This window comes from Crinia signifera, chromosome 1 (genome assembly GCF_055691185.1).
Source record: "Crinia signifera chromosome 1, ASM5569118v1, whole genome shotgun sequence".
In the NCBI taxonomy this organism is placed as follows: domain Eukaryota; kingdom Metazoa; phylum Chordata; class Amphibia; order Anura; family Myobatrachidae; genus Crinia; species Crinia signifera.
The window spans coordinates 408,268,167-408,289,382 of NC_139217.1; the positions used below are offsets into that span (position 1 = coordinate 408,268,167).

General features: G+C 44.2%; 1 protein-coding gene across 1 annotated transcript in view; it reads left to right on the forward strand.

Moving 5' to 3' along the window:
* Positions 1–21,216, forward strand: part of LIX1 (limb and CNS expressed 1) — a 180,592-nt gene that overhangs the window by 119,265 nt on the left and 40,111 nt on the right. Inside the window, exon 5 of the mRNA XM_083151743.1 lies at positions 9,755–9,832. Coding sequence (XP_083007869.1) covers positions 9,755–9,832 — 78 coding nt within the window. The remainder of the gene's footprint in view (positions 1–9,754; positions 9,833–21,216) is intronic.

Consider the following 21,216-nt stretch of genomic DNA (forward strand, 5'->3'; position numbering starts at 1 on the left):
GCATTATACTGAGACTAGGAATACTGTATACATAAATACAATGGTTATGTATAGTATGTAAAAGTAGGGTATAATATGTATAAGGAGCCATAATTTGTGTTTATTATATAAGACTTTGAGATAAATAAAGTTGATGGAGATAGTGCCAGCCCATCAGCTTCTAACTGCCATGTTTGAAAAATGACAGTTAAGCCCTATACACACTAGGGGATCTTAGCTGATGCCGATATTGATGGCGGTGCGGGGTGCCGACATAGGTAAGTGCATATATATACTTGCCGATGTCAGCTTGGAGGACAGGAACTGGGTGAGCAGGGGAAGCATGGCCATCATTAACGAGGACCACCCTCATCTGTACATCGTTAATGATATTGCGAGTACACACTAGAGACAATATACTAAAAAATATTGTTTAGAAGGGCCCTTCTGAGTGATATCTTTTACTATCTAGTCTAGTGTGTATGGGGCTATTGAAGATTTAGTAAATAGACTCCTATATTGTTTACTAGCCTGGGATATGTGAAACAATGTAATCTGCCAAGTATTTTCTGTGCAGTAGGATCAGTGGGAAGCAATGATGGAAAATTAGGCTATCCATGTATTTCAGAATAAAAATGTCAACCAATTTCCCAGTGAGCTGTATTCGTTAAGGATTCTGCTCTGCCCCTTTTCCTGATCATGCTCTAATGCCTCCCCCTACCCTATTATAAAATGCAATCGCCTCCACTGCTAACTTCCACTGTTATATACTCACACCTCCCATCCTACTATAATGCTCTTAGACTTGTCACATGCTTTTCTAGTGGACTGGAGAGCCAAATCACTGACCTACAGTATCTATTTATTGCCAAGGTGTATGCAAAAGTTAACTTGAACATGCAAACTTACCAATCAGCCACCCAATATGATGGACAACAGGTCCATTTGAATATGCCCACCTACTTGTGACGCCTACCAGTACACATAAGCTATATCAGATGTACACACCTGTCGATGAGCTAGAGATAGCTTGTTTGTTGTTCAAACGTAGGATATGTTAAAACGTGTTCATTCAGTTTTACTTTCCTCAGCCAATTGCAAAATCCCCACCCTTCCCAGTCTAGATAAGTGTGGCTACAACCCTTTAAAAAAGAAAAAAATAAGTGCTGGCATTGTGGCGCACGCTGCACTATGTCCCACTTAGCAGATCTCCTAGGCCACCACTGAGCTCCACTAACAACCCTGGGCTTGGATAATTAGTACCTGCTGCTGGCTCCTCTGATTGTTAGCTCCATTGCAGCCTGGGCTGATGGGAATGGCTAAATATTCTCAATAAAGTCTGCATTTGTGCATTATATAAAGAACCGATAATAAATAGTACACAAGTAAGAATGCCATTACTCATAGTAGTCCTCTGTAATATGACAATTACAAATGTAACAAACGTAATATTAATAAACAATAATAGTTATTAATAGGTAATATTAATGTAATTAGGCCACAAGTATGAGTAGTGTATTAACTGTACCTTATATTACATTAATAATAATGTCCTGTAAAAAAACAACAAATCTTATAAAAGTCACACCAATAAAGTAATGGCCAGTAATAAACTAATAAGTGGTAATGTCCAGTAATATGGGCATCAGTACTCCGCCACTGTTATTGCTATCTATGCTCCTGAAGCCTGTCTTAATTGGAAAGGGAACTACAGGGGGCTGTGTTACCCATGTTGTTAGCACAATAACCTAGAAGTGCTGGTTCTGAGACAGTTTTTTCCAGGGTTGCTTAGGGCCTCCTTAATCTTCTTTACCAGTGTCATCGCTGGTATACATCGGGGACATGCAATGCATCATAAAGGGTTCTACATTCATGGATAACAACTCCTACTCTACTACCTCTCCTCTTGATCCAATACCTGCACAAGTCATTAAAACTCTGTCTCCTGTGCTTGTCTCAACCTTAACTAAAATCTGCAATCTCTCTCTTGCTACTGGTACTTTTCCTTCTTTGCTCAAACATGCAGCATCCCGTTCTGAAAAAACACAATTCTGACCCTATCTCTCTCTCTAACTATCGTCCTATCTCTCCCATGCCTCTCCAAGCTACTCAAGAGACTTGTCTATGCTCGCCTCACACACTTTCTTAACTCTCACCCGCTTCAGTCAGGTTTTCATTCCCAACACTCCCCTGAGACAGCACTGACTAAAGTTGTGAATGACCTCGTAACTGCCAAGTCTAAAGGCTATTACGCTCTACTCATTCTTCTAGATCTTTCTGCTACATTTGAAACTGTTGATCATACTCTTCTCATACAAACACTGCATTCCCTAGGTCTTAATGATACAGCCCTTTCCTGATTGACATCTTACCTATCTTTCAGTGTTCGCTTCTCTGACTCTACCTCCTCTTCACTACCTCTGTCAGTCGGAGTTCCGCAAGGCTCAGTCTTAGGTCCCCTGCTTTTCTCAATCTATACCTCATCTCTTGGCAAACTCATCAGCTCTTTCGGATTTCAGTGTCATTAATATGCGGATGATACTCAAATCTATCTATCAACCCCAGAGTTGTCACCAGTGGTTTTGGGCCGAGTCTCTGAATGTCTCTCTGCCATCTCATCTTGGATGTCTTCTCGCCACCTCAAACTCAATATTTCCAAAACAGAATTACTTATATTTCCACCAGCTAAGAACAGTTACCATCATGATATCTCCATCACTGTTGACCACTCTACAATCTACCCTACTCCACAAGCTCATTGCCTAGGGGTCATCCTCGACTCTGAACTGTCCTTTGTTCCATACATTCAATCTGTCACCAAATCATGTTACATGCATCTAAAAAACATATCCAAAATACGACCCTATCTCACACAAGACAATACTAAATTTCTTATCCATGCACTCATTATATCCAGCATTGATTATTGCAATAGTCTCCTAACTAGTCTTCCCAAGAACAGACTCTCACCACTGCAATCCATTCTAAATGCTGCTGTTAGGCTGATCTTCCGAGCAAGACGCTCATCGTCTGCTGATCCGCTCTGCCAGTCCCTCCATTGGTTACCTGTGTTTTACCGTATTCAATATAAAACCTTCTGCTAGCATATAAAGCTATTAACCATACTGCACCAACTTATATCTCTTTACTTATCTCAAAAAATCTCCCATCTCAACCACTCCGCTCTGCACAAGATCTGTGTCTCACTTCTGCACAGATCACCAGCTCCCATTCACTATTACAGGACTCTCATCGGGCTGCTCCCACCCTATGGAATGCCCTTCCATGCACAATAAGACTCTCCACTAGCCTCCAAACTTTCAAGCGATCCCTGGAAACTCACCTCTTCAGGCAAGCCTATCATATTTAAGTTCCATATGCATAACCCTCTGAGGCACTTATCTCCTATATATTTGGCTACATCTGTCACTCAAAGTGGGTGTCTGTTTGTCTATAACGCTCTGTTCCTGGACTTTCCTCTTAATGTGTGATTGCCTTCATCTGTGCTGAACACCTTTCTGAGAAATTAACCTGTTTAAAACAGGTGATGGCAATCATACATTAAGGGGAAGTCTAGAAACAGAGCATTGTGTCCCTCCTGGAGAGGGTCATGTTGGGAGGTATGTGACAGAGAACCAGCCCAGTGAGCCCACAGACAGTGCCAGACACCCACTGCCTTCCCATGTTGCCCAGCACTGCTACTCCACAGCCACCAGGTGAGCGCCCCCCTCCCGCGATTTGCGGCAAAACCTCCCTCCCCGCGCGCCCCCCCTTCCGCGATTCGTGGCAAAAACACCCGCTCCCCCGCGACCCCCCCTACCGCGATTCGCAGCAAAATCACCCCCGCGACCCCCCCTCCCGCGATTCGCTGCAAAAAGAACCCCCCCACGACCCCTCCCGCAATTCGCGCAATAACCACCACCCCCCCCTCCCGCGAATCGCGGCAAACCCTCCCCCGTGACCCCCCCCCCGATTCACGGAAAAAACACCCCCCCCGCGACCTCCCTCCCGCATTTCGCGGCAAAAAGAACCCCCCCTTGCACGATTGGCGGCACCCCCCCTGCGACCCCCCTCCCGCGATTCGCGGCACCCCCCCCCGCAATTCGCAGCAGCCCCAGGATTAAATGGCACATGCAAAACACTGACATGGCTATGGTCGACAATGAAAAAGGTTGACATGAGTTTTTGAAGATTTATTTTTAATTTTTTTAATTTTTTCATATTCATTGTCATGTGTCGACATGGACACCAATGAAGTGGCACACTTATGTCAACATTTACATGTGTTGACCTTTCTGTGTTGATTTTTTCTTGTGGCGATTCGCGTCACACCCCCCCGCAACCCCCCCTCCCGCGATTCGCGGCACCCCCCGTGACCCCCCACCTCCCGCAATTCACGGCAACCCCCCACCGGAACCCCTGTGAACCCCGCCCTCCCGCGATTCGCGGCACCCACCCCCGCGACCCCCCCTCCCGCAATTCGCGGCACCCTCCCGTGATTCGCGGCAGCTCCAGAATTAAATTGCACATGGAAAACACTGACATGGCTATGGTCGACAATGAAAAAGGTTGACATGAGTTTTTGAAGTTTTTTTTGTCATTTTTTGAATATTTTCATATTCATTCTCATGTGTCGACATGGACACCAATGAAGTGCCACACTTATGTCAACATTTACATGTGTTGACCTTTCTGTGTTGATTTTTTTCTTGTGGCGATTCGCGTCACTCCCCCCGCAACCCCCCCTCCGGCGATTCGCGGCACCCCGGCACCCCCCTGCGACCCCCCCCCTCCCGCAATTCGCGGCAACCCCCCACCGGAACCCCTGTGAACCCCGCCCTCCCGCGATTCGCGGCACCCAACCCCGCGACGCCCCCCTCCCGCAATTCGCGGCACCCCCCGTGATTCGCGGCAGCCCCAGGATTAAATTGCACATGGAAAACACTGACATGGCTATGGTCGACAATGAAAAAGGTTGACATGAGTTTTTGAAGTTTTTTTGTCATTTTTTGAATATTTTCATATTCATTCTCATGTGTCGACATGGACACCAATGAAGTGCCACACTTATGTCAACATTTACATGTGTTGACCTTTCTGTGTTGATTTTTTCTTGTGGCGATTCGCGTCACACCCCCCCACCCCCCCCCGCAACCCCCACTCCCGCGATTCACGGCACACACACACCCCCCCCGCGATTCTCGGCACCCCACCCCGTGACCCCCCCTCCCGTGATTCACGGCACACCCCCGCGACCCCCCTACCATGATTCGCCGTAACCCCCGCCCCCGTAACCCCCCTCCCGCGATTTGCGGCAACCCACCCCGCGACCCCCCTCCCGCGATTCTCTGCAATCCCTCCCCTCCCGCGATTCGCAGCATCCACCCCCCCACAACCCCCCCTCCTGCAATTCGCGGCACCCCCCGCGACCCCCCCTCCTGCAATTCGTGGCACCCTCCGCGACCCCCCCTCCCGCGATTCGCGGACACCTAAGTTGCAATACAGGGCATCTTTCATACAATTCTAACCATATTTCTCATATACAAACGTTCACAAATTAAGGGGGCGCAGCCCCTAACGACGGTGTGAAGAGCGCCCGTAGGGCGCGATGAATCACCTAGTGTATTATATAGCTTCCTTTCTAGACCTACAAGCTATGCTATTACTGGTGCCTGTCCTTGTGTTTCCCTCCTATATCCCTATAGATAGTAAGCTTGCAGCAGGGCCCTCTTACCTCCAAGTCTGTCTGTTGTTACCCAGTTTGTTTTATCTGTGTTTACAATTATAAAGCTCAACAGAATCTGCTGCGCTATATAATACCACTTTCACATCGCCGACACGTTTTAAAAAACGGTATTTAAAACGGTAATTAAAACGGGTCAGAGCCTTAACATTGCCGCAGATTACCGTTTTAAATACCGGTTTATACCCCTTTCACATCGCACTTTTAAAACGGTAAATTGCCGTTTTTTTTCCCCCTTTTTTAAAACGTTTAAGCCTGCACTGTGAATGCATAGCATTGTACACATTCACATTGCACAAAAAACGGCAAGGAACCGTGTAGGACTCTGCTTTTTACACGGTTCGAAATGCCAGTTAACTTTAAACGGTAAATCGGCTGTGGTGCATTCACAGTGCAGGCTTAAACGTTTTAAAAAGGGAAAAAAACGGCAATTTACCGTTTTAAAAGTGCGATGTGAAAGGGGTATAAGAAACTGTAAATAAATAATAAATAAATAAGTAAAAGGTAAACAAAGCAATGCATCTTCAGTGGAGTTAACAGTAATGTTCAGTTCTGTCATGGTCTGCGACTGCAGCCATCACTGTCACATGTTCTGTGTGGGTTTAGTACTCACAGAATCAGTGCTCCAGGTTTTGGCTGATCCACTCTGCCATGTTTCCATGCATGCCTTAGTCTGTGTTGGGCATGGCTGCTTCTAAGCTACTTGGTATTTAGTCATGCTCTGAGTGCTTAAACCTGCCAGTTATACTCCTGTGATACTCCTATGATATTCCTTGTTCCTGGTGATTTATACTGTCCCAGAGATTCTCAGCGATTCCTAGCAAACGCTTGTCTGAGATTATTCCAGAGTCCAGTGTATTCCAGCCTGTGGATCTAGGACCTCAGTGCAGCAGCTGTGTCCTGGATTGCTCCAGCCTGTGTCTGAGTATTCCATGTATCCTGTGAGATCCTTCCCGTGTCAGAAAACCTTTGCATGCAGTTTGTGAGGTCTTGTCTGTGTCCAGCTTCTGTCCGGAGGTTTTGTGAGTGCCAGCTGCTTCCCCACACATTGTGAAGAAAGTCGCACCTTTCATTACTATCTGCCATTGGTATTCTCATGGCGCCAGCTGGAGCCATGGGTCTTGCCCCACGATAGTCACGGAGGCAGTTAGAATGCAGGCCTAACTGCATGCTACTTGACTTGTTTGTGTATCTTGTTTGTTTTTCTCAAAGCAGATGCCGGAGAAGTTGGTCTAGCCTTGCAATCATGTTGCATAGGAGGTTAGATTGCAGATGTGTCTGCAATACCTTGGTTATAGTTCTTCTGTGTTTTTTTGCGACGGATTTGCATAATAGCGGTAAAGGCCGCAAATCTTGTATTTAGTCCTTGTCTTGTTCAAATGTAGAGCCTAGTTTATCATTGTGTTGTCTAGTCGGTTTATCCTCTTACTAATACCCTGACTCGGTTGGGACTTTGTGTCATTGCGAAAGACCAGGTGGCATCCAAGTACGGGATGGAGCTAGTCTGCTCTGGAAAGGCGGTTATTAGTGGCGAAGTGTAAGACCTTCACAGGTGTCAGCCGACTCGGGGTATAGTAATAGAGTCAGGCTCGGGTGCTGCTGTGGCTTTACCCCCTCGACCACAGAAGTACAATTCATGCTGTAATCAACATCTTGCAGACCTGCCAGTCAAAGTGAGGGTTAACTCCGAGTTCACCCAAGATTATCATAAGTTCATAGGTTATACAAATAAAATAAAACATACACCCAAAATCACCACTCACCTCACGAGTCAATTACTAATAGGTATAGGGTATCCTTTTATAAATTTGATCCTTAATTTTGGGTGATAGAATGTCTATAGAACTCTCCCATAGATCAAAAAATGTTTCTCTCTTGGATTCTTTTGCACCTCTACCCTATTCATTCTAAAAAGATTTGAAAAAATTGGCCTTAAATATGAATAGGGCCGGCGCAGTTGGGCGATTAAGTTTGAATGCTTTAAAAAAAAATTATGATATTAAAGAATCTCTTCCCAAATAGACGCAGATGGAACCTTACTTTGACTGTCATTTTGTACAGTGGTTCTGGGTTCAAAACTTTGCATGACCACACCAATAAACTAAAAGAGTAGGATGTGAGTGAATTGATCATAACAAGCTTTTCTCAATCATTTCTTGGTCAACATGGTTTGTAATCTGCAACACTCTAGAACACATGTTACCATTGCCATATCTTGATCTGCAACTACTGTTATGACAGTTTCCCACTGGACTATGGGACTCGCTGCTGCTTCTACCCCATATATCTACAAAGTTATGCCTCTTGATTATATTAAAAGTCCTGTTCCTTTCCCACACAGATTTCCACACCTCTTACCTTGTTTACATTTCTAAAATAATCATATCCCATTCCAAAACCATAATCCATATACTGTACCTCCACTGCTTTCACCATAATAACGGCTTTCCAGTAATGTTACAAAGGTGTAAATACAGTATCAGCATGCTTGCTCTGCTAAAAGTTCTGTGTCCTTAACAAACCCCGTTCTACTCATTTACATATCAGAGGTGCAGTCTGTTTTGAGGTTTTTTTTTTTATGTGTGGTTTTGGGATGTGATGGATGCCAGAAACTCAAGAACACTTTCAGACCATCTAAGTTAATTTACCCATTCACCTAACTTTTTTTTATTTTTTTTGCATAATGCTTTCACACATTTCCACACTTTTTTACATAATAAATGAGCTGCAGTACGATTATGTGAAAACGATTTGAAAGCACTTTTTAACGTGTACTTTTTAATATCAGGCTTGATATATTCCTTTTCTATTAGGGTTTTTACTCTCCCTCACTTAATATTTGAGACATTTTATCCCATTAATCTTTCATTAATGTTTGATGGCTTTGTTTTTGTATAACTCACTTAATGTTCCAACACAACGTCTCAGTGGGGTTAAGGTCTAGACTTAAAATATTAATGATAAAAAATTATACTGAGGTAAATTTTGAGTATGTATTAATTAACAAAGAGAGAATTATATTGTGTGGTGATCAGAGAACTACTGTATTATGGTAATCACTAGCAAGCTTACACGTTGTATGGTGGTCACTGGAAAGCAGTGTGTATTGTATGGTGGTCACTGAGAGGCTCTAAATATTGTAAGGCAGTTGCTGGGATGATCTGAGTATTGGACTGTGTATACTAGCTTGTTCTACATATCTAAGTGCAAATGTAACTCTCTCTGCACGGAACATATGCCCCACGTGCAGTGCACATGGTTTTGTCCATTAAAGATTAAAGATTGTCCATTAAATTTGCTTTTGCAAACCAACCAGAATCAGGCCCTTGTATGGCAGTCATTGAGATGCTCTGTGTTTGTATGGTGGACACTGGATGTTCTGTGTTGTGTATGGCAGTCAGTGAGATGCTATGTGTTCAGTATTATATTAAGATACATGTTGATCATTTATTGATACATTTTGTCTGCATTTTTTTCACATTACCACCTACTTTTAGAGCTGTGCTGTGATACATCTATGTTTTTAATTTTAGAACCTGTGAGAATGCACTACTAGACTATTTTGCTCTGGGACCCCATCAGACAATAAAAATAATTACAGGACCCCAGCAAGTTACTGCAGAAGGTCATCACATCACATGTGTAGGCAGCAGACAGCACATACATGGCAGCATTGTGGAGGCACAGAGTGATGGGAGGAGTCTAAAATAACAGACAATTCAACAGATTTTTCAAACTCCTTGAATCACTGACTGAGATTAGAAAAGTCATCAGCCTGATGGTCAGCAACATGGACTAGACCATGGTGTTCTACTGTTAATAAATGTTGCCTACATAATTGTCTTTATGGGGGGCACTTTTATATATATATATATATATATATATATATATATATATATATATATATATATATATATATATATATATATATATATAATATTAATTGTATATTTTTTGCTTTTAGTAAATAGAACATATTACACAGTCTGGTTTAATATATGTCTACTTTTACTTTTCTATTCTATACTACAGGAACTTATGATAGTCTTTCAACTCCTGCACTGGAATGGAAGTCTTAAAGCTCTTAGAGACACCAAGTGCTCTCGTCAGGTAAGAAATGTCTAAGCATTATCTAATACACACATTTACCCTGTAAGCACTTACCCAGAATGCCTTTATTTATTGATCTGGAATCTTAACAGTTTAATAAGAAACATCTGTGAGTTTTGCATTTAAAGTTCTTTCAGATGTCAATTCCTATTTACAATTACATCACCAATAAAAAAAAAAAAGAAAACTGTTGGGCGTATCTTTAAATACAACACTGTATTAAGAAAATAAAATCTATTTGGAAACATTGGGGGAGATATTCCAAACCTTAACAGAGATAAAGTACTCACCATTCAGCATTTAACTGCCATCCTACAAGCTGTGTTTCTGTGTTTGAAATATGACCGATGCTGATTGGTTGGTGTTTAATCATTCCCACTTCTCTGATTTGGTAACTCTCCCCCATTCTCTGAGATATATACTAACATAGCTGTGTGCACAATAACTTGTAGAAACTGATACTTGCTTTTGACATTCTTCTGACTTTTTCATTATTAAAACTGGCCACACAAAAAATATTTGCTGGTTGGTTGATGTGCTTACCTTGAAATATAGCATGAAAAAAGGGCAACCTCAGATTTTAGAGCTGATGTCCTTTGATTGAGCTGTTCTTGGTGGATCAGATGATGGCAGTGTGAACTGGGGACAGGGAACATAAATAACTTAGTGTTAGGAAACTATATTGATGTGAGTTATGCTGGCCATACACTATACCAGGGATGGGGAACCTTTGGCCCTCCAGCTGTTGATGAACTACACATTCCAGCATGCCCAGCTACAGTTTCTATTTGACCATGCTAAAACGATTGCATGGCCTGCTGGTATGTGTAGTTCAACAACAGCTGGAGGGCCATAGGTTCCCCATCCCCGCACTAGACCAACTCTCAGCCAACCATCCAACTAGTTGGTTGGATGGAATAAAAATCTGGTACTGGATAGGAGCAAATGTAATTTGTAATTCAGTAATTTGCTCCCAAAATGTGGAATTAGATAAAAAACTGTCATTCAGACAAGGTCCTATAGTTGGATCGGTTTGATTTAAACAATTTGACTGAATGTTTTTGTCCATTTTCCTTGTGAGAAAATTGCCAATTATAAACTGGTTGGTTGATTGGATGAAGGTTGGTCTTGTGTATGGCCAGCATTACTGTACAGAGCTAGGATTTGCTTTTGGGATTTTAAAATGAACATGTAGATAATTACTTAATGAATCAATTAATGTTTACAGAATGCTTTGACCCATACGTACTTTGTTTTATTAAGCTGGGTACACACTAGACAACAATTTGTCCGAATCCTACAGAACAGATCTACAAAACGTTCAAATCGTCCAGTGTGCATGCACTATTTTGCTGATGATGCTAGCAAGGGCAATGCTGTCAAATACAGCATGGCCCTCACCGTTACTCTGCTGCTGCCAGCATCGACAAGTGTGTATGCTCCCCCACCAGATCCTGTCCTGTCATGTTGTGCTGGGTACACGTCATCTAATGTGCACCCATTTTTTGTTATTATTATCGTTTATTTACTTGGCACCACGAGGGTTCCGCAGCACCTGACAATACATACAGTAGATGATAAAAAAACAAAAAAAAATGAAATAGTGATTTACAGTACAATTGCAAATTAGGACAAGAACATGGTAAATAAAAGATAGTTGTAGCAGTGGACACTGACGCAATTACAAAAGTGGCAGAGATATAGGGGGTATTCAATCCCGGGTCACGACTGTCGGGACGTCCCAACAGTCGTTACCCTGACCCGTTCTCGGCCCGCTCGCCTGTTATTCGGCAATTGGGATTCAATGTCCCCCCCGATGAACAACGACAAGGGGCATGTCCACGGAAACGGACGTGGATCATTGAGATACGACCATGATCTCGACAATCCACGCCTGTTTTTGGCAAAACGGGCCTGACTGCTTCTAAAGTCGGGACCGTTCTGCCGAGATGCCTCTTTAATGCTGTTGGGAAAGACAGCATTGAATAGGCACCCGCCGCTATTTTTCCAATTGAAAATAGCGGCAGGGGATTGAATAGCACCCATATTCTTAGAAAAGCCCATGAGGAGAGAGGGCCCTGCTCGTGAGAACTTACATTCTAAAGGTTTTTTTTTTAAGTTTTAGACTACCAAGAATAACCTGTATAAAGCTAAATATTGATTGGTTGATATGGGTTATGGGGTATCGGTTAATGCAATGTGTAGGTTTTGCCCAGTGTTATAACCCCTATGGGCTACAGTTTTGTAATTTTTTCAAGGCACCTATACTCTCAGACCAGTATTTCCTAATTGCAAAGTGTTCAGCCACTGGCATGTCTACTGTCCAAGCTGCTGTTTTTCAATTTAGGCAAAGCTAGAACATATTCGCTCAAGGGAAGAATATGTGAAACCTGTTTTCAAAACATATGCTAAATTTAAGAACACAAATCATAATAAAAAAAATACAGTTACTGGCATAGTCCGTCAATAAACCTAAACATTTGGCCTAGATGTTGCTTAAGCAGATAATGGAAAAATGTCATCATGTATTATACAGTACTCTGAGTCAGCCTTTAGACAATTTAGGGCAAAAACATTTTAACTATGTCCTGTGAAAATTCAAAACAGTGTAATTCTATATTTTCTTGGGTTCTACTAATAATAATGTGTATTTGGTAAAGTTGACTTGTTTGTTAGAGTGAAGAGTTTAAAACAGTGTGTGTTTTTAATATATTATTATGGAGCGGGGTTTAAGGGATAGATTGAGCAATAGGCGCAGTGCCAATGTTTTTGTACTATACATGTGTCTGAGTTGCACTGTGTATGTGTCCTAATGGTTACCAGTGAGCATTCTGCTAGTGTAATGGATGTGCGACTGACGATGAAGCAGCAGATTAGCACTGCATATGGCCTGCATCTCTGCACAGTCACATCTCTACATAAGTTGTGACATTAGCATAAGGACGCATGGCGCTACGTAAAAAGACACGGCTTTAAGAGCATTCGGTACTTGTGTATTTTGGCGGCGCCCCCGATGTCCGTCGTACGACGGACAGATCGCATCGCATGCCATGCACCCGATGGCATACGATGCGGTGCGACGCAATTTTGGCCCCCTATACGACCAAAAATCGTATAAGCACCCTAAAGGGTGCTTTTGAGCACCCAAATGGGTGCTTACAATGTTAAATGCACCCCCACGCCACCCCCCCACTATAAACGTGAACCCGAAGCATGGCGAGCGCAGCGAGCCCGCGAGGGGCGGTGGTACGCGTCCTACGACCTTTTCATACCCCCACTATCCACGTCGGCGTGGAGTTGAGAATAGAATAGTGTGGCGAGTGCAGCGAGCCCCGCGAGGGGACGCGGATACCTTTACAGTTAAACGCGTCCCTTCGCGGGCTTCACAGGTATCCGCGTCCCCTCGCGGGGCACGCTGCGCTCGCCACACTATTCTATTCTCAACTCCACGCCGACGTGGATAGTGGGGGTATGAAAAGGTCGTAGGACGCGTACCGACGCCCCTCGCGGGCTCGCTGCGCTCGCCACGCTTTGGGTTCACGTTTATAGTGGGGGGGTGGCGTGGGGGTGCATTTAACATTGTAAGCACCCAATTGGGTGCTTAACATTGTATAAGCACCCATTAGGGTGCTTATACAATGTTTAATCGCATCGCATCGTATGGCATTGTATGCCATGTACAATGGCATACAATTTCAAAATTGTATGCCATCGTGCACTATCGTACGATATCGCGTCGCATCGCATACCATCGTATACGTTATGGTATGCGATGCGATGGGCGCCGCCAAAATACACAAGTACCGAGCATTCCCCTCTGAATCGGCCCTTTGTTCATTAAGGACGCTATATATTAAGGTAAATATGGAGGAAAAAATGGTGCACATTCATAGTATGTTCCATGAAAGCTCTCCTTCTCCTTGTCGTCTATGTGCAGTTATCCTCTGGGGTGTGCCTGAAAGATGGGGTGGTGTGAGGTCACAAATGTATGATGAGGTTAATCGTTATGTTGTTGCTTATCTCATTTTGTATGTGCCAAAATCTACTATCAGCTCCGAAGGGGTGAAGGCTAGTATTGGGTCTGTATGTATTTGTACACAGAGTCCGTTTTTGTTTCTTTGGCGGTTCACTATGTATTGGGTTTATTTATTGACAAACTGCAAGCCAACCAACATAGTAATAGATCTAGCCATGGGCTGCTTTCCTTGGGAAACAGATTTGTGTTTGCTGTACCTTATATTGGCCCTTATTCAGATTCGAGCGGTACGGCCCGCGTGCGGCCGTACCGCCGATGTTTTCCGTCTGCACATGCGCAGAGGTCAATCTGCGCATGTGCAGGCGAATTCGCCGCACATAAATTTACTACGCCGCAAAGGGGGCGTATAGGGGAGTGAGGGGCTTCATGCCCTCATTTCCCTATGTATACGCCCCGCGTTTCATGGGCGTTCCCATGCAAACGCGGGGCGTACGCATGCTAATGAGGGCATGACGCAACTCATGGGGGCGGAAAGCTGACGTCGCCGGATGTCAGCTTTCAGCCCCCATACAAGCTACCACACGGACGATTGTCCGTGTGGTCTCAGCTTGCGGGAGCTGCCGCGGCGTGCGGACCTGCCTTCGATGGTCGACGACCATCGAATGCAGGGGGCAGCTCCCACCATGGTGGAGGCGTAGCCTCCACCATTTTTATGCGGATCGCCAGCCGTCCGTGTACGGACGGCCGTGGCGATCCGTAGGGTGGGCGGGGATTCGTCTGGTGCGGTCGGAGCCGCATATGCGGCTCGACCGCACCAACCAGAATAAGGGCCATAATAAGGTGGATGATGCCAGCAAGCATCAAGGCTCTGCTTATTGTTCTGGTTATTCCCACCTTCAGATAAGCCGGCCAGAATACAAGCATTGAAAAAACCCTTATTCTCACTGTACGACACTGGCACTGTGCTTTCACTTGAACTGCCGCTTCTGATTTCCATTGAATTTCCTGTAGTATTTATTAACAATCAATCTGGAGGCAGACATAGGAGGAAGTGATCAGAGTATAGATGAGGTGGCAGCTGAAGGGGGAAAGCAATGAGGATGGAGATATAGGTGAGTAGGAAGTTACTAGAAAAGTTAGATAAGTAAAGGAGAGTAGTTGGATACTGGAGGTATAGATACAGAAGTGCCTGATTAACCAAAAGGCTGATTAGGCTTCATCAAACTCATCCTCCCCCTTGCAACACAGTCAGAGGTCCTTCCAGCTGCAGGGGGAGGAGGAGGCACCCAGGACATCTGCTTCCAAGTGAGGGAGAGCCCGGGGATGTGACGGAGACCCCCGCACACCACATCACAGGTATCACAGGGCCTCCATCACCGCACTGCGATGTTGATCGCATATGCTAGTACATATGTGATCAACATCGGTGCAATGAGTGGCGAGGGGTGGAAATGTATTTTAATACATCCTACTCTGAGCCCTTTGCGGTCTGTAGGACCTTTTGCGCATATTTTGGACTCTCCAGTGGATATTTATTTATTTATTTATTTGCAGTTTCTTATATAGCGCAGCAGATTCCGTTGCGCTTTACAATAGTAAACAGTGATAAAACAAACTGGGTAACAACAGACAGACATGGAGGTAGGAGGGCCCTGCTGCAAGCTTACAATCTATAGGGATATAGGAGGGAAACACAAGGACAGGCACCAGTAATAGCATAGCAGTCCCAACAAGTTACAAGTCCAGAAGGGAAGCTATATAATACATAAGTGCCTCAGAGGGTTATGCGTGTAGAACTTAAATATGATAGGCTTGCCTGAAGAGGTGAGTTTTCAGGGAACGCTTGAAAGTTTGGAGGCTAGCGGAGAGTCTAATTGTGCATGGAAGGGCATTCCATAGGATGGGAGCAGCCCGATGAAAGTCCTGTAATAGTGAATGGGAGCTAGTGATCCGCTCAGATGAGAGACGCAAATCTTGTGCAGAGCGGAGTGGTCGAGATGGGAGATATTGTGTGATAAGTGCAGAGATATATGCTGGTGCAGTATGGTTAATAGCTTTATATGCAAGTAGAAGTGTTTTATATTGAATACGGTAATATACAGGCAACCAATGGAGGGACTGGCAGAGCGGATCAGCAGACGATGAGCGTCTTGCAAGGAAGATCAGCCTAGCAGCAGCATTTAAAATGGATTGCAGTGGTGAGAGTCTGTTCTTGGGAAGTCCAGTTAGGAGACTATTGCAATAATCAATGCGGGATATAATGAGTGCATGGATAAGAGATTTAGTAGTGTCTTGTGTGAGATACGGTCGTATTTTGGATATGTTTTTTAGATGCATGTAACATGATTTGGAGACAGATTGAATGTGGGGAACAAAGGACAGGTCAGAGTCGAGGGTGACCCCTAAGCAACGAGCTTGTTGGGTAGGGTAGATTGTCGAGTTGTCAACAGTGATGGAGATATCAGGATGGTAACTGTTCTTAGTTGGCGGGAATATATCATTTGTGCCATTTTGGCCACTGTGTGGATAACCCCTACAGCGGAACAGCTAATTACTGCTTTAATATAAATGGTGGGAGCAATGACTTCCCAAATGATTGCTTTCTTGACTTTTGTTGCCACTGTATGTTTTGTACTTTTCCCTAATTATACAATGCTGCTGAATATGTTGCTTGTAGCAATTGCACACTGTGGGTGTCATTGTTTGAGGCACAACACTTCATTTAAAGTGGCTATTAGACCAGGCACATACTTTCCTTGGCTTCATAACACTGAAGAAAATATTTTTCCGTTTATTACAGAGTGTGCTGTTTAATGTAAGACAGGAAAAAAGGTCAATAATGTTTTACGTTTAGTAAATCCTTTCCCTCCTGCTTCTTGATAGATGTGACAGATACTGGACGTGTCAGCAAAAGTTTATTACATATGTTGATGAGCAAAGACTGCTCAGAATGGTGTTAATTGCTTGGAATCACTGTCACCATAGAAATTAATAGGACTATTAAATATATATTTAAATAAAAAAAATGTTCTGGGAGTTCTGCCATCTGGAAAATTTGTAGTGTAATATCTATAATATAGAACTTATAAACAATATAAATTACTTACTCAGTACTACCCCCTCCCTTTCTTGTACTTGAGAGATATATATATACACAGGTATAGTTATAGATATATAGATAGATCATTTACTTATAGATGAGCAAACTCTTTTTCTAAATATAATGATCACTCCTTACAATTCCTTTTTTCAAAAAAATTTCTTCACCACACACACTACCTTATATAAATATTAGAGATGTGCACCGGCCACTTTTCGGGTTTTGGGTTTTGGGTTCTGATTACCTTGAGGTTTTGGGTTCTAATGGGTTTTGCCAAAACACCTCCTAAGTGTTTTGTGTTTGGATTTCTTGGGTTTTGGGTTCTGATTTTTTTGTTAAAAAAGCATAAAAACTGCTAAAATCGCAGAATTTTTTATTTGTTTTGCTCCTACGCTATATTAACCTCAATAACATTCATTTCCACTCATTTACAGTCTATTCTGAACAGCTCACACCTTACAATATTGTTTTTAGGGCAAAAGGTTGCACCGAGGTAGCTGGATAACTATGATAAGCCACACAAGTGTGCGGCACAAACACTAGACTGATATGGCACACTTAGCATACCCTCTAGGCTGATACTGCACACCTAGAATTACCCCTGGACTGATATGGCACAGGTAGCATCACCCCTGGACTGATACGGCACATTTAGCATCACCCCTGGACTGATATGGCACACTTAGCATCCCCCCTAGTCTGATACGGCACACCTAGCATCACCCCTGGACTGATATGGCACAGGTAGCATCACTCCTGGACTAATACAGCACACTTGGCAGCACCCCATGAATTATGCGGCAAACTTGGCTTACCCCAGGAATTATACGGCACAGATGGTGGCACCCCTGACCTGATACAGCACACATGGAATTATACGGCACAGATGGCGGCACCCCTGGACTGTTACGGCACACATGGCGGCAGGCATGGAATTATACGGCAGACAAATTCCTGCAGTAAAAATAAAAATGTGTATTCTTTTAATTATAAAAAAGAGCAGCACACCTTACTTAGCAACACCCCATGAATTATACAGAACTCTTGGCTCACCCCTGGACTACAGTGCATTTAACAGCCCTTGCAGTAAAAAAAAAACACCTTAATTTTATTTTCATTAAAAAAAAGGGCAGCTCCCCTGGTCTGATATGGGACACATGGGGCACCCCTGGAATTATACGGCACACATGTGGGCACCCCAGGACTGATACAGGACACATGGGGGCACCCCTGGACAAATACAGCACACATGTGGGCACCCCTGGATGGATATAGCACACATGTGGGCACCCCTGGACTGATAGTACTGGTAGCCAGTGGAAATAGCAGATTGGAATTATATACTGCAATAAAATACTGGTAGCCAGTGGCAACAGACTGGAATTATATACTGCGATAAATACTGGTAGCCAGTGGAAACAGCAGACTGGATTTTTATATACTGTGATAAATAATACTGGTAGCCAGCGGCAACAGCAGACTGGAATTATATACTGCGATAAATACTGGTAGCCAGTGGAAACAGCAGACTGGATTTTTATATACTGTGATAAATAATACTGGTAGCCAGCGGCAACAACGGACTGGAATTATATACTGCGATAAATACTGGTAGCCAGTGGCAACAGCAGACTAGAATTATATACTGCAATAAATAAAATACTGGTAGCCACTGCCAGTGGCAACAGCAAACTGGAATTATATACTGTGATAGGTACTGATAGCCAGGGGCAACAGCACACTGGAATTATATACTGCAATAGGTACTGGTAGGCACTAGCCAGTGGCAACAGCAGAGAGCAGACTGCAGCAGACACTAGGCAGTGCAGAGCAGGCAGTGGCACTAGCAGCACCAGTGGACTATCACACTTTGACTGACTATACAGGAGCAGACTCAGCAGAGGCAGGCCCCAGCACAAAGGAGAGACAGAACACAGCACCAGTCATCCTTGCAATGGTGATGTCTTGATCACTGAGCAGAGACACAGTACACAGCAGCACAGGCCTCAGCAGAGACCACACACAGCAGCAGCACACCCTTCCCTACCCTTCTCCGAGATTGGAGTGAAGATGGTGGCGCGAGGTTGCGGAATTTAAGGGTTCCGTGATCTCGCGAGAATCCGACGCCGGGCGATGACGTTTTGCCCGTGCGCCCGGATTCGAGTAAGGCGGGAAGCGCCGAGCGCTGCTCGTATCCGGGCCCGGATTGCTGACGTCCGTGCTGGCTCGGATCTGAGGAATCCGAGCCCGCACATCTCTAATAAATATACATATGCATCTGCCTATGTATGTGTGAGTATAGTATATATATATATATATATATGCACATAGCAAACTTCTTTCTACTGGCAGACTGCAGTGATGAACCGGTATTTCTCCACCCATGCCGGGTGTAGAGTTGGCACAGACTTTTATTTATATACTGTATAACATAATTGTTCAAAATGATTACTATTAGGAAGAGCTATGTAGTGTAGTAACTTCATAAAACTAGAATTTGCATGCTTCCTATGTAAATAGCTCAATCAGTAAGGTGTCTGCTTCTAGTGAAACAGTTCTTAAATTCTAATACATAAGGTGTGACATATACTAAAATTATGTTTAGAATAACGAGTGACATCTACTGTATTGTCCCGCTATGAGAGGGAGTCAGCCAAAAAAGTGATATGACGGCTTTTAATGAACTAACTGATTCAAACTCGCGGTGGAGGAGAGGTGCCCCTCTAGGAGCAGCAGCCCGGTGGCAGTTACGCCTCTGGGTTCACATAGATATGTGCTAATGGCCAAGATGTGGCCAAACTGACTTCTGCCCACATTTCCATATGTACCAAGGTCTGGAATGTGATACTGTACATTCTGGAGCTTGGACAAGTGTGTAACCCAATTCTGAGTATCCGATCTATGCATCTGAAAAGGAAACAATCGGATTGCTCCAAGAACCTCCATGGCACGTGCCTCATACTGAGTAATGAGCATGCGCAGAGGGACTCCTACGTCATAACCCGGAAGTTCTGTGATCACAAATTATTTGGAGAGCTGACCTTGCAATTGTAATCATATTTCTAGGTACATACAGATTTAGCCATGTTCATTCAACTCACAATGCATGTGTGCACACATTACGAATAAGACTCAGTGCTTTGGGCTGCAGTAATTCGCACCCCCAATTGCACAACATACTGTAAATGTCTCTCTATGTTTGTATTTCCCTCTTTTCCTGATACTCTCTCTCTCACTCTTACACCCTCTCTGTCTTCCGCTTGCTACACGCTCTCTCTCTGTTTTTCCCTTCTCTCTCTCCCCTGACACAATGTCTCTTTCTCTCCATGTACACACTGCCAAATAAACATCTACTGTAGTTCTAAACTATCCGTTTGTTTCCAAATCATCTCACCAACAGGGTCTTGGCCCCATATTCCGATATTTTCACATTTGGAAATCTGTGGTTTGCACAAGCATTCCAGCTGCAATACATCTCTGTGGTGCTGAACTGCGATTACTTGCTTATTGATTATCTGTGATCCCATACACACAAAACATGTCTCAGTTATGGTGCTAATGCTTCGTTACCAAATACTCACTCAGTGAGCCATATACTCACTCATGGAACCGATGCTTGCATCCTTCATCCTTACAGCTGCTTGAACATACTCGGTACACTCCTGGCAGTGCAGCACTTCCTCGTGCTAACGGTCCTCTCCCTCTGCATGATGCCATGCACTCAAGGGCTGGAGCCAGCACAGAGAGCACTGCTGCCCTGTTATGCTGCTGCACTTTGCAGATGCTCACAGGTTGATGGAATAATAGGCCTTCTTCAGACCTGCTGGCTGGTCTGCAAGGGTTCGGAGCCCAGCGAGCATGTAGCCGCCACCCCGCCGAAAGCATGGCCCCCTGCACGTCCTCACCACTGTTCACATCTGCAGTAGCAGCAGTGAACACAGGGGGAAAATCACTTATCAGGACTCACTCGGCACTGCACAGGCCATGGGGAGAAGGGGGTGCTGATGACATCAGCGGCCCTCCCTCCCGATGGCCGGGGATGGCCTGTGTTTTCTGGGGAACTCCCAGAAAACGCTGATGGCACGCTCCCAAACACCTACATTGTGTCAATTACCTTCGGGTGGATGGTTGTGCATGTGCACAGCATACCGTGCACATGCGCAGTCGTTTGATTATCATCCAAAAGGGTCCTAATGGGCCCCAATGTTGCCACAATTAGAAAGGAATGGCAGTTTGCACAGGCAGAGTCCTTGCTGTTTGCTAGGAAGGATATGGATGAAGGGAGCTTGCAGGAGATCATGATAGGCT